The sequence below is a fragment of the Elephas maximus genome, chromosome 13, assembly GCF_024166365.1.
Source record: "Elephas maximus indicus isolate mEleMax1 chromosome 13, mEleMax1 primary haplotype, whole genome shotgun sequence".
NCBI lineage: Eukaryota > Metazoa > Chordata > Mammalia > Proboscidea > Elephantidae > Elephas > Elephas maximus.
Genome location: NC_064831.1, coordinates 69,731,919 through 69,745,915, shown reverse-complemented (window position 1 = coordinate 69,745,915; position 13,997 = coordinate 69,731,919). Strand labels below are relative to the sequence as shown.

The following is a 13,997-nucleotide window of genomic DNA, read 5'->3' as shown; positions in this document are numbered from 1 at the left end:
ACTTACAGTCTGATTAGAAATACTACATTTTAAGGCACATGAAACAATAATTAGTTAAATGTCAAGTGGTGTATTAACTGTAAATGGAATAAGAATTCTGCAAAAGTCAGGAAATGTAGGGCTTGAGTTAGGTTTTAAATGGGCTGAATTTAGGAGGAGAGAAACCTGACAAAGCAGTAAAGAAGATGGTGGGAGCCACGGTTGAGAATCAGAATAAAGCGGAGAAACTAGGAGAACCACATGGGATGACCGAAGTCTATTTAAGTGGATAGATGGGGATCAAGCCTGGAATTCCTAAGATGGACAGCAGGTCCCCACAGTGACTTTTTAATGGATATTTTACACCTCCTAGATAGACTGGGTATGGAGAGAGATGTAAAGGGATCAGAGACGTAGGTGTTAGATTCAGAGCTACAGGGAGTCTGCATTTTCTGACCCACTACACCACTCTGCCTTTTTGGGATGGGAGGATAAAAAGTTGGAGACGGCTGGGCAAGAAGCGAAAAACTGTTAAGGGGATCACTATTTTTTAAAAGTGTAACCTTGGAAAAATATGATTGCCATCATTTCCCATTCAGGTGATTGCCCACAGTCAGTATCAAAAGTCCAGAAGAATTTCCATCTTTCTGAGCATGCAAGATGAAATTGAGACAGAGGAGATCATCAAGGACATTTTCCAACAAGGCAAAACCTGCTTCATCCCACAGTACCAGTTCCAGAGCAACCACATGGAAATGGTGAAATTAGCATCACCTGAGGAAATTTCTTTGCTTCCCAAAACGTCCTGGAATATTCACCAGCCTGCTGAGGGCGAGGTTCGGGAGGAGGCCTTGTCAACTGGTAAGTATTATGGTGTTAGAACTGACATATTAGAACATTGTCAGACTGTGTTGTTAGACCTCTGATCCACCTTTACTTTTGGGTCAGTGGGAGTTGCTTTTCCTATAGAGACGAATTTGTGTTCCACTTATATTCCAGGACACTCACATTACCTCAATGTAATGCCTTCTGTAAACTATGAGGCATAAACTATAGTAATAGTAAGGCACCAAGATATTTTTGCCTTAGCCTAGGCTCTTACCCTAACCCTGTGGGTTGAATTCTGCATTTTTCCCTGGGTAATCTTACTGTTTCTCATGGTTCCAGTTATAGTCTGAATGCTAATGAGCTCCACATTTATATTTCTAGCTCAGATCTGTCAACTACCTTCCTGACATTTCTACTTGGATATCACAGGGGCATCTCAAAAACAGCATGATCCTAACCAAATCGTATTCTCCTCAGTCCTTACTCCCATGTGTTCATCTCAATGTATGGCAGCACTAGCCACCCAGGTGACCATGCCAGAAATCTCGGGGTCATCCTTGACTCCTCTGTTGCCAAGTCCTGATGATTTCACCTACTGAATATTTATTGGATCTGCACATCTGTTGCTGCTACTGGAGTCTAAATTACTATGGTCTCTTGCATAGGTTACTCTAAAAGCCTCCTAACTCTTCTTCTCGCCCATATCTTGCATACCTTCTCCTCCCTCTCAATCCATTATCTACCTAGCAATTGAAACAATATTTCTAAAACACAGATCTGACCACTACTCTCACCTTTTTAAAGTCCTTCAGTGATTTCCTGCTGTCCTTAGGTTGAAATACTCCTTAACAAGGCTCTTCCTGTTCTGGGCCCTGCTTCTCTTCCAGTTTCGCATATTCCTACTCCCCCACTTCATAGTCTGATTTCCAGCCCCTCTGATTGTCAGTTTCCCAACCCCACTTTGCATTCTCTAATGCTGGCCCTTTATCCATGCTATTCCCTGGCCAAACACTGCTTGAGAGATTTTATCATTATCAAGCTATCAAAGAGCTGAAAATAAAACAAGCTTAGGGTACCATCTGATAAAACATTACCTCAAACCTGTCTTACAGGTGTACATTTTTGACAAAAACTTAAATGGTTGCGAAGAAATTCCTTCTCCCAGCACAGTTGTATGCAGTTTTCTTTTTATGTTCTGTCTCCTTCTAATATAACATCATAACCTGTAAAACCAGTAAGATCAGGCAGTGGGGACAGGGTCAAAGGCTCATTGTAGTAGGGGGATTCTACTTTGCTACTTTAACTTTTCTCCATATTATCCACTCCTGAGCTTTATTAGCCATCTGGACACCAAAAGCACATTGGATCCACCTCCCCGATGTCCTGCATCAGTAGACCAGACGAATCCCAGAATTGTAAAACACCATTGTATCTTCAAGGGAAAATACTGTGAGCATTTAAAGACAATGAGACAGTAATGGAGTGCAGCGTATCCTGGGGTAGCCCAGCCTTACTCATAAGGGAAGACAGTACGTTGTGGGCTCTGACATTGCTCACCCTAATGCAGCTACTTCTCCAGACTAGAAGGCTTAAGGGTGAAGGCCAGGCTACTTTCCCAATTCTGATAAACTCTGTCTTGACAGCGCCTCCAGTGCTTTTGTCATCTCCATAACGTCCCTGCTCATTGAAGTTCTGCTTAATTGTTTCCGGTAACCAGCTCCTCCAGAGGCAGCCCATCCCTTTGTAGAACATCTCTCTAACCCTTCTAGAACATCGACCTTAGGTTGAGCTAAAATATGTCACCTTATACCTTTATCTATTTGTTCCACCTAAGTGCAACAAGGGGAAGAGTAACAAAGAAGTACAATCTATCCTCTAAGTTGCACTTCCTGGTTAGGATAAACTCAGTCCGAATAAATGAGCTAAATCATTTATATGCGGTTTTTAGCACATCACTTACAACCTAGGAGTGATTCAGTAAATGATAACATTATGAACTTCAAGCATGGAAGGCAGAATTAATCAGTATATGATAAACTGATGATTAGCTGAGCATTTAAAATTTTGATAATTTCCAACATTTTCTGAGCATCTACTTTATGCCAGACACTGTTAGGTCTAGAAAGATATGGTCTTAGATCTCAAGGGGCTCACAGTCTAAATGGGGAGGCAGAAAATGTATGTAAGTATTCCAACCTGCAATATATGTCAAATGTAAGTGTCAAATGAAAAGATACAGAATATGAAGAATATAGGAGTTGAGGACTTGGGCCTGAAGTGAAAAACGTCCACCCCAACATTGTTTCTTTTTATTTCTCCTCCATAGCATTTATCCAAGCTGATTTGTGACACTAGTGGCTTTTCCTCCACGTGTTTTTCTTTGAAGATATTTGCTATCTGGGTTGCAGAGGGAAAGGGGATTATGTCTGTAGTTTCTTGTGGTTGCCGTCTGGGGGGCTGATGCTCTCCGTTGGGGTTTGTAGCAGTGTTCGAGTAGGCGGTCTTTGCTGTTTGTTATCTCCCAGCATCACACTCTGCACCGAGGATTTTTACCTGCATCAGCAGCTTGAAATGTGGCAACTTCAGTGCCGAAGCATAGATCTAGCTTCACAGCGTTTGGCACAAGCTGATCAGAGCTCAGATTGGCCTTGGCATAGCTATGCACCCTATTTATCTTTCTAATTTGCTTATACTCTTGCAGCTTAGAAGACAGTGAGCTTTGGTGTCCTCAGTTGCAATTATAAGTTCCTAAGCAGAAATTTTCACATAGGATATTCTTGTATCATGTATAAGGCAAAATAAACAGATTGTTAGAAGAAATAGAGGGGCCACCTGTTCACTGGACCTACCCTCAAAGTGAGGGCTATTTAGGCAATTAGATTAGCCAGGAATCTTCCCATTGCGAGTACATACTAATCTGATTCAATTTGGCTTAAGCAAAAATGGGATTTGATTGGCCCAATGATTGAAAAATCCATAGAAAGGCTAGCTTTGAGTATGGCTAGATCAATGCCATTAGGACCCAGTCTCTTTCAGCCTTTTGACTCTGCCTTCTTCTGGGTTAGCTTTATCCATTGGTGCCACATGGTGGCTCTTGGCACCTCTGGGCCTCACAGCATCCTTACTGCTAGCAGTTTGAACAGAAAAGAGCAAGTAATTCTGTTTTCTAACAGTCCCTGTGAAATCCTAGACCTGTGTAATTCTCATTGACCTACATTGGGCCAAATGGCCATCCTGTATCAATCATTGGCCAGGGAGAAAAGATAAGCTGACTGGCTTAGGCTGGAGCATATGTCCACTGCAGTTCTACCCATATCAGTGAACTGAGAAGGGGGTAGGAAAAGCAGGTGTTTCCAGAAGAAGGAAGAATGGATACTGGACAGTTCATCAAAATTCAAATTCACCTACGTTGTCAGTCATTTCTGAAATTCTGTAGAATATAATAAGCTCTTTGCCGTCATAACTTTGTCAGTGCAGATTTTTAAAATTTTTGAATCTCTGGAGACTTTGGGAATTCATATCTATGTATAGATACCTGAAAGATAATTTAAATAATGATCACAATGAAGACTTTCTAGTCTTCAGCCAAAACTTTTTAGTAATTGAATGAAGCAGTGTCAAGGACAGAGTCTTTGAACACAACGTGGACAACAATCTTATAGGTTGTTCATGATCAGTACTTTTCAGGGGGTTAGGTTGGGTTCATTGAAAGTAATTTGAATTAAATTGACCTCATTGCTTTCTTTAATAGGGTTGCATAGCATTTGAAAGAATACAATAAAGATAGATATAAATTTCATCAAGGCATTTGACAGAATCATGATACCCTTGGAGATGATGTTATTATGTGCCATCTAGTAGATTCTGAGTCATAGCGACCCTATAGGACAGAGTGGGACTACCCCATAGGCTGAAGTCTTTATGGAAGCAAATTGCCAGGTCTTTTTTCCCCCCACAGGGCGGCTGGTGGGTTTGAACCACTGACCTTTCAGTTACGTGAGCAGAAATGTGAAACACACAAAGAGAATGACAAAAATGAATTTAGCCAAAGGCTTAACAGTTGTGCCACCAGGGCTCCTTTACTCTTGAGGATAGTTAAAGAAATTTGGATTAGGTCATAATTCTTTATTCAGAAAATACTTACCAAGCAGCTATTTTGTGTGAGGTGTGATGAGGATATAGTGGTGAACAAGATTGATCTGGTCCTCACCTTTGTGGAGTTAATTAGCATGCTGCCCTCACCGAGGCAGGTTTGTGTGGGCATGTCACAGGGCTCTCTTGTTTGTGCTGTCCTGTTCAGCTTTTTGTTGCCACTTAGATGTTCCACTGTTCCCTTAATGTCAATGTATCTAAATTCATTCTTATTCTCCTTGTGTTTTCCACATTTCTGTTAAAATACGGTAATTCTAGTAGCCAGTTTGAACAGAGTTATCCTTGTCTCTTTCTCACCCATCCAGTTATCAAGTATGATCACAGTTTTCTTTGTAATGTTTTTATCACGCATCTCTTTCTAATTTCAGTTTTGGGGAATCCTGTGTCTGTGATTTTAATTTTTCATATGTTTTCCATTGGAATAAACTTTAAGTTGGTTTCCTGGCCAGATTAAGTTTCCTAAAATACCTTTTTGCACAGGTTAACTACCCTGTTCAGACCTTTCACTGTATACTGGATAAGTTTTTATAGCTGAACAGACCCTGGTTCCTGCTAGCTATTTGTTGCCAAAAAGGGATGTTGGATAAAATCCAAAGGTTCAGACCACTCTCAGGACCTTACTTGTCTTTCTGCCTTAACTGTTGCTCCTTTCCCAGACAATCAAGTTGTCAAGCAATGAAGAACATGGACTTTGGGAATCAGATAACTCTGCATTTAAATTTTAGTTCTGCCACTTACTCGCTGTGAATGTGGGAAGGTCGCCTAACTCCTTTCAGTTTCCACTTTATGGCCCATAACTGGATATAACGAAACCTGCATCATAGATCTGTTACGAAGCTTAGCTGTGGTAGTGTCTGTAAAGAGCTTAACACATACTAAGGGCTTAGGAAAGGTGGCCTCTCACTGCCGTTGTGGCTGCTGTTGTATTTGCTGCTGTTGAATTATCATCCAAGAACACACTTTGTGCGTTACTGTGAAAGTGACTCTGCTTCTTCTGTTTTTCCAGGCTCACATGTCTCGTGTGCTCTTTCAGGTCAGTACCTTCTAGTCTAGTGCTGAAGATCATTGGCTTAGGAGTCAGCCTGAGTTCACATCTTGGCTTTATCACTTGATTACATTACCTAACATCACAAAGTGCAGATGTCCGTGTCTGAGAATTGGGGATAATAATAGTACCCACGCTCTGTATTGTTGAGAGACTGAAGTAAAATTCTGTATGCAGAGTACCTAGCACAGTCCTTCATGTGGTTGGAGGTCAATAAATTATTATTAGTCAGTGTAATTATCTTCTCCAAACCTTCTCTGACTGTCCTCAGTATACTGGTTCCTTCTCTAATTCTCATTCACCTGGTGCTTAGCATATGTTCCCGTGGTTTATTATTTTTCCTTGCGAGTGTATTTCTTTTCTTTCCTCATAGGCTTAGACTCTTTAAGAGCAGAGACCTTCTCCTAAATCATTGGTATTTTTGGTGCCTAGCACCATGTGTTCTACATACAGATTTTCAGTAAAAAGTTCTTGAGGTGAAGCCAAAGTTTATTATGAATTCATAGAATGTTTATATAAATTAATAGATTTTTGAAACTTTATAGGAAAGCTGCATTTTAAAAATCATTATAAACATGTATATCCACCACCACCAGCACCACCACTACCAACTGCTGTTGAGTCCGTTCCGACTCATGACGACCCCATGAGTTCCAGAGTAGAACTGCATAGGGTTTTCATGGCTGTGACCTTTTCGTAATAGATTTGCCAGACCATTCTTTCTGACACACCTCTGGGTGGGTTCGAACTGCCAACTTTTTAGTTAGTAGCTGAGTGCTTAACCATTTGTACCACCCAGGGATTCTAGCCTGTGCACAGGGGCATTTAAAAAAGTATAACAGGAATAGTTGTTTTATTAGATGCTGTGACATTTTTGGGAAATTCTGGTGGCATAGTGGTTAAGTGCTACAGCTGCTAACCAAGGGGTCAGCAGTTCATATCCACCAGGTGCTCCTTGGAAACTCTATGGGGCAGTTCTACTCTGTCCTATAGGATTGCTATGAGTCGGAATCAACTCCATGGCAATGGGTTATGGGTTAGGTGACATTTTCATTAGTTAATTGTGAGTAAAGGGTTAACATCAGTCTTGGGCTAAGCTAGAACTGCGTGAGGGAATTACCTTGCAATCTGACTTCTCACTGCACTGATATTTGGGAAGAGATAGACTTAAAATAAATGTAGAATGTTGTGTCTTCCTTCTCTGCTGGGTAGTAATGTATTGGGAGCTATGAGTTGGCATGTACATCTTTGGCTTAGGGGACTAGATCTAAAAGATTAGTGGGAAACTGAGGCTGTAGCTTCTGTGTGTCAGGGTGACTTACATCTATTTTGCCTCTTGTCAGTACCTTGTGTGGGTGGGGTGGGGGGACAGAAGAAGCTGCAGGCCAGAGTAGCTGCTGGGCCTGGGATGAGACCAAGATGCTGTACCTTCTGCATCTCTTGCTCTCTGTCTGTCTGTAAAGCTAAGTAAATGTGGTGACAAGAGACTGAAAGCCTTTTTTGTCTCCAGAATCTGAGCGCCAAGTCAAATGTTTTAACAACTGCTGGATTGGTACAGAATTTTCAGTCTCGTTTATGGGTATTACTTCATAATGTTCTTTGGAGACTCTTAACACCCCTGCTACCACAAATGACTGTCACAGTGTCCAAGAATATTATTTTTGTTTAATTTTAAGATCCTACATGTTTTGATGTTTTGATAGGATTTACAGCAACAGCCCCTGCTGTTCCTGGAAGTAGCGTTTCCAAACCTTTAACACGTCTCTTTTTCTGAACAGATATCCCCCTCATTAATTTTGTTTGAATTTTCAAAATAAATAATCATGACTTAAAATAAATCAGAGCAGTTGTAATTGGGGCGCATGCTTTTGCACATTACCCATGCCCCAAGCAGTTGAGAACATTGCCTTTAGAGTTTGGCACTGTGGGAGGTGCAGCAAACCCTTCGGGTCCTCACTTCATCTTCTTCGTTTTCAGACAGGATAACTGAAGCACAGGGAGGTCAAGTGACTTCCCCAAGGACACACAGGCAGATAATGATAATGCGACAGTCACCAAGTTCTCTGGGTTTCCACTCCAGTGCCCTTTGAAGTACCATTTCTTTTCTTAATGCCTCTTTCATGAAGATTGCTTTATCACCTGGATTTTCTGCCTTTCTCTCTCCTGACTGCGCACTACATCAGAACCGTAATTCATGGACCAGGTACTCTTGGTAATTGTATTTATGGGAACATTGTCCTATTTTCCCGAGGAAGAACCTTCACCGAGTCACATGCATCTGAAAGCACACTGGTCATGAAGTTAAGCTTTTTCGGAGTCGTTTTGTATTCAACTAAATACACAGGAAGAACAGCCAAGGCTCTTATTTATAACGGGGCCTTTGATTTGAATGGTAAGTACACCCATGATAGGCTTCCTCGGAGCTGTGCCAGAGTTGTCTGTTTTATCTTTTGCGATAGCAACTTCAGAATATATTCTCATTTCAGAGAGTGGTAATTTACTTTTTGTTAACTCCTAGCCCATTATGATTAAAAGATACTTCTTTAGGGGTTACAGCCTGTTATTCTTGCCAAGATAGGTTAGCCTGCTAAATGTTTTATCCAGGCATAATAACTCATTGAGTGTACTATGGAGCACTTAAAAGGACTAGCCCAGGTGACTTAAAACTCTCTACCTATAGAACTTCAGGTATTTTAACTGCTTTTCCAATTCAGTTTTCATCCTGTTACCTTTAACTGAGGCGTTAAATTGTCTATTAGGTTTATGTATGTTTCTGTATATGTTCAATTCAAAGAAGAGGCAGAATTTTTAAGAGAAGTTTGAATTAGAGGAAAAAAAAATTTTTTTTCTCCCATTTAAGTCCTTTTATTCTTAGATCTCAAGCCAGGTTGGTGAAAACCTGTGTATAAATGCCAGTGTGGCTTTTCTTCCCTTACTCCTCTTCTCTTCGTCAGCAAGTTCTCTCTCTCTCCCTCCAGTGAGAGATAATGGAACAGTCCTGTGGAGCCCTGGTGGCGCAGTAGTTGAGAGCATGGCTACTAACCAAAAGGTTGGCAGTTGAAATCCACTAGCCACTCCTTGGAAACCTTACGGGGGAGTTCTACTCTGTCCTATAAGGTGGCTCTGAGTTGGAATCGACTCGATGGCAATGGGTATGGCAAGCCTAGGGAGCTTCTAACCCCCAGATCGAATGTAGCCTTCATCTCCTCATCTCGTCTGTGGGCGAGAGCCATGAGGATCTATTTCTTTGAATGCCTTTAGCAGTAAAAACATCCCTTTACAATTTTCTCATGATAGCATTTTAAAGACCACAAGACTGGGATGTTACTTTATGAAAACAGATTTTTGATTGTTCTTTTTTGTAAAATGAACCATAAATGTGGTTTTTACCAGAAAAGTGAGTTAGATAATTTATCCATTTGAAAATGAGGACAAGCGATGATTTCAAGAAACCTGTGCCAGCAAATGAAATGTTGCCTTTGCCTGTAATGGCTTTGGCAAATGTTGGGGTTGAATTCTGCCCGAGGTTACTGTGGTGACCTTCTAACTGGCCACCCTCCTTCCAGTGCTCATCTTCTCAGTCTTTCACATGGCTGCCAAGGTGACTTTAAAACTCAGCTAGATCGTATTACTCCGCCACTTGAAAACTGTGTTTTTATTGCTTAGAAAATAAGTCCAGATTCTGTAGCAAGACTCAGAAAAGGGGAAAAGAGGTGTTATTTCCTCTTTCAATTTTGGAAGGTTTCTTTGCCTTTGCTTTTCTAGTTCTTAATCTTAATTATCGTTTAAGGCTCAGCTTAAATGTTGCCTTCTCCAGAAGCCCTCTTAGGTTCCTTAGTCAGATTAAATCACTCTTTCCTTTGCGTTTGTGCCTCTGTTGTGACGTTGCAATATGCTTTGTATCGCAGACTTTGCTTAATTACATCCCATTTATGTAGTTAAAGTTTGTTTTTTTTTTTTAATTTTAATACTTTCAGGGATTGGGAACCCACCCACCACTTAGTAGGCCAGCTCATTCCATTTTTAGACCACTTTATAAAAGATTAGAAAGTTGCTATTTATATTAAAAAATATATTCTTTATATTCTATGTAATGTGTTCTTTGTATAGGTATTATAGTATGTAAAGGTTAGAAAGCTATTCTTTCTATCATGTGGCTTTTACCTGGTGGTCCTTCTCCTGCCCTTTAGAGAAACATACAATCTTTAAGAATTTCGTTTGCTGTGTTTGGGGTGGCAGTTGCAGCTAAGCCGCAGAGTTCAGACATTATTGTTGTTTACAGCTAAGAGCGATGTAATAAACCACATTGAAGCTACAAGGAAAACATAGTAAAACTTAAGATTACAACACAGTGCCCTGGTGAGGCATCACTGTTTTCTTCACCAGATTAAATTTCCCTTTTTTTTTTTTTTAATAGGTCTAATTTTTGTATGTTGAATGAATGACTGATTCTAATGGCAAAGAGATGCAAACATAATAGTGCATAATTCATCAGTGTTTTTTCTTCTTATGCTAATCAGTGCCCACAAAGCCAGGTGTGCATTGCCCGATTATCTGTAAAGAAACAAGTAGAACAAGCCAGTATTACTAATGGGCAAAGGAGACAGCCAGCTCTGGGATGGAAATTGAACAATGTCATTCTGTTCATATCATTACTTTTGTATAAGACAATGAAATCCATTGTAAAAAATGCCAGTATTCTTTGGGTGTGAGGAGCCCTCGTGGCACAGTGGTTAAGCGCTGGGCTCCGAGTCCAAAGGTCGGCGGTTCAAACCTACCAGCCACTCTGCAGGAGAAAGATGTGGCAGTCTGTTTCTGTAAAGATTTAGAGCCTTGGAAACCCGATGGGACAGTTCTGCTCTGTCCTACAGGGTCGCTATGAGTCGAAATCAGCTTGATGGTAGTGGGTTTTTTTTTTGAGGGGGGGCGTTCTTTGGGTGTAGGGACACAAGAAGTCAGAATAACTTATTAAGAAGTCCTGGGATGAATTAGTTTATCAGATTGTCTAGACCAGTTATTTTCAAACTTTAAGACATGCCTTATTAGTATAGATTTTTAATTCAATTTAGTAGCATTCAGTGAGAGAGACAAGTAGAAAATCAAGAAATTTTAATTTCATTTGGGGTGTGTGTGTGTAATGGGTCATGATGTAACATGTTTTTCTTACTGTAAGTTCCAAAAAGGTCAAAAGCCACTAGTTTAGGCTTCTGCTTATCATACTGGCAGATGAGTCCTCTAGGGGCCCCTGGTAGAGTGTCAGTGTGCACATGAAGCAGTAGGACAAACATGGCACATTTTCTTCAAGTGTTTGGCAAAAATGAAACCAGAGAAACAAACACAAAAATAAACAACCTCACATTATGTTTATACCAAAATAAGCACAAATGTAATATAGAATAGACTATAAATAACATTCATGAATTTTAAAGATAAAATGCAAAATATTAAAACAGAAACGACTTTAACTTGTGGAGGGCCACTTTGGGCAGGCCTGCAGAATGACCTTAGAGAGATGGAGACCTTTTCTGAAGTTACGTTGGTGGAAGAGTTTGGGAAGTACTGGTCAAAAGTATAGCATGTATGACAGGAATTTTTTTGTGATTGAACTAATATTTTTTAGTGTACCATTTTAATTGCTCTATTGATTTTTCAGTTATGTTTTCTATTTTCTTAGTGGTTGCTATAGGGATTCCAAAAGTACCCATGGCTGTCAAGTGAATTCCAGCTCATCGCAACCCTATAAGACAGAGTAGAACTGACCCATGGGTTTCCAAGGCTGTAAATCTTTGCAGAAGCATACTGCCATATCTTTCTCCCATGGAGCAGCTGCTGGGTTTGAATCGTCAACCTTTCGGCTGGCAGCCGAGAGCTTAACCACTGTGCTACCAGGGTCCCTGGTGTAGGGATTACATCATTGATTTAGCACAGTCTACTTCAAATTAATGGTTGCTATGAGTCGGAATTGACCTGATGGCAACAGGTTTGGTATTTTTTTTTTTTATAACAACTCTGCTCCTGTATAACTATATTCTCCCTTCCCCCATTGTACTATTGTTGTCGTGTATATTATATCTATATATAGTGAAACCTGTGAGAGCTGGAACTCAACGGGCCTGCCTTGTTTTTCCTAGTCCTGAAAGTTTTCTTCCTTTGACAGTACAGTCTTAGCACTTTTCTATCGTTTGTTTTAGTGGAAAACATTTGAGTTTTCCTTCTCTGATAGGTTTCCACCTTATACAGGTTTTGGCTTTCGTAGGTTTTACTGTACTATAAATCCAAATTAAGTATTATAATTATTGCTTTAATTGATCTTATGTTTTGAAAAGAAATTAAAGAAAAGAAAAAAATACAATCTTTTATATTTACTTTCGTATTTATCATTCCCAATGCAGTTTATTCCTTACTGTGAATTGTAGTTACCATCCTTGAATATGTTATTTCTCTGTCTTCTGGCCTCCATGATTTCTGATGAGGATTCAGCTGTTAGTTTTATGAGGATTCCTTGTACATGATGAGTTACTTTTCTCTTGTTGCTTTTAAGAGTCTCTCCTTGTCTTTGGACAGTGTTACTGCCATGTGTCCAAGTGTGGATCTTTCTGAGTTTATCTTATTTGGTGATCGTTGAGCTCCTTGGAAGTGCATTTTAATTTTTTAATAAAATTTGAAAAGTTTTTCATTATTATTTCTTCAAATATTCTTTCTGGGACTCCCAGCATGTGTATGTTGATACACTTGATGGCATCCTACAGGTCTCTGATACTCTGTTCCTTTTCCTGTAGTCTTTTTTCTTTCTCTCAGGCTGGATAATCTCCATTTACCTATCTTCAAATTCACTGAGTTTTTTCTTCTGCCAGTTCATATCTGCTATTAGTGAATCTTTCATTTAAGTTGTACTTTTCAACTCCAGAACGTCTATTTGGTTTTTTAAAAAAATAATTTATCTTTATTGATATTCTCTATCTGGTGAAACATCATTCTCATCTTTTAATTATCTAGACATAGTTTCTTTAGTTCTTTGACCATATTGATAATATCTGACTTAAAATCTTTGAGAAAATCCAATATCTGGAATTCCTTAGGGATAGGGATTCCTTGAGCATAAAAGTGCTCTTTTTGGTTTTTATTTTTCTTATAATTAGCTTTAGGAATATTTTTCTTATCTGATACTATCTATATTAATATATTAACCTTTATCATTCAGCAAAACTACTAATGAATGATTATCACAAAAGAAGTCATGAAAGAGTGAATAATGTGGACATTATACACTAAAAGGATTTAACATTTTTACTGCTGTGACTTTTAAGAGGTTTTTCTTTGAAGGCAAAGTATTTGTTTTCATAGCTAAAGTACTAATCCTGTTGTGGTGTTTTAGTTGATGTTCTGCTCTTCTAGAAAAATTACAGTGGTGTTATAGTCCTAAGATTTACTAATAGGCAAGTAATTTAGGCTGCCGGCTCCTAGCTGTAAGAGTTTATTCAAACATTGGTGAGTTTGTTCAGTTTACTTACATTCTTGTTAATTTCCAGCTGAGGTCAGCTACACTAAGGGGTTGGGCAGTTTGAGGGTTAGGGCTAAAGAGCATGAAGCCTGTCAGTTTTGATAATGATGATGGTGGAAGAAATAAGAGCAGGCCTGGGTCGGACTAGGAGACACTTAGACATTGAACACTGTGGGTAAGGGCCGGGGGAGATGAGAACACTGTGTGTAAAGGGATTTGGAAGGATGTCAGAGATGAACTCCAGCCCTTCTTCCTCCTCTTCCTTTTCCCCATGACCTTGTCCGTTCCCTTTCCCCTTTTTCCTCCCTCTTTTCCTTCTCTCCTTCACCTCCTCTTCCTTTTTCTTTCCCTTCTCTTCCTTATCGTCCCCTACCTAATATTTTTCTAATGTTATTAAGTGATTTCTGTTTTTATCTTTGTTGATTATTTCCTTCCTGCTCTTCTTTGTTTTGTTGTTCTTTTTTTTTTTTTTCGGATGCCTTATTTATTTTC

General features: G+C 39.6%; 1 protein-coding gene across 14 annotated transcripts in view; it reads left to right on the top strand.

Annotated features, from left to right (window-relative positions):
- MTHFS (methenyltetrahydrofolate synthetase) overlaps window positions 1-13,997 on the top strand; it is a 68,078-nt gene that overhangs the window by 13,015 nt on the left and 41,066 nt on the right. For 12 of the 14 annotated variants that reach the window (XR_007512431.1, XM_049852529.1, XM_049852519.1 and 9 more), the window contains 2 exons: window positions 579-840; window positions 8,256-8,396. Coding sequence is in view for 13 of the 14 variants with exons in the window: in XM_049852519.1 (XP_049708476.1) it covers window positions 579-840; window positions 8,256-8,396 (403 nt within the window). In the remaining variant the exon portion in view is untranslated. The remainder of the gene's footprint in view (window positions 1-578; window positions 841-8,255; window positions 8,397-13,997) is intronic. The other 2 variants (XM_049852521.1, XM_049852518.1) reach the window with 1 other exon arrangement.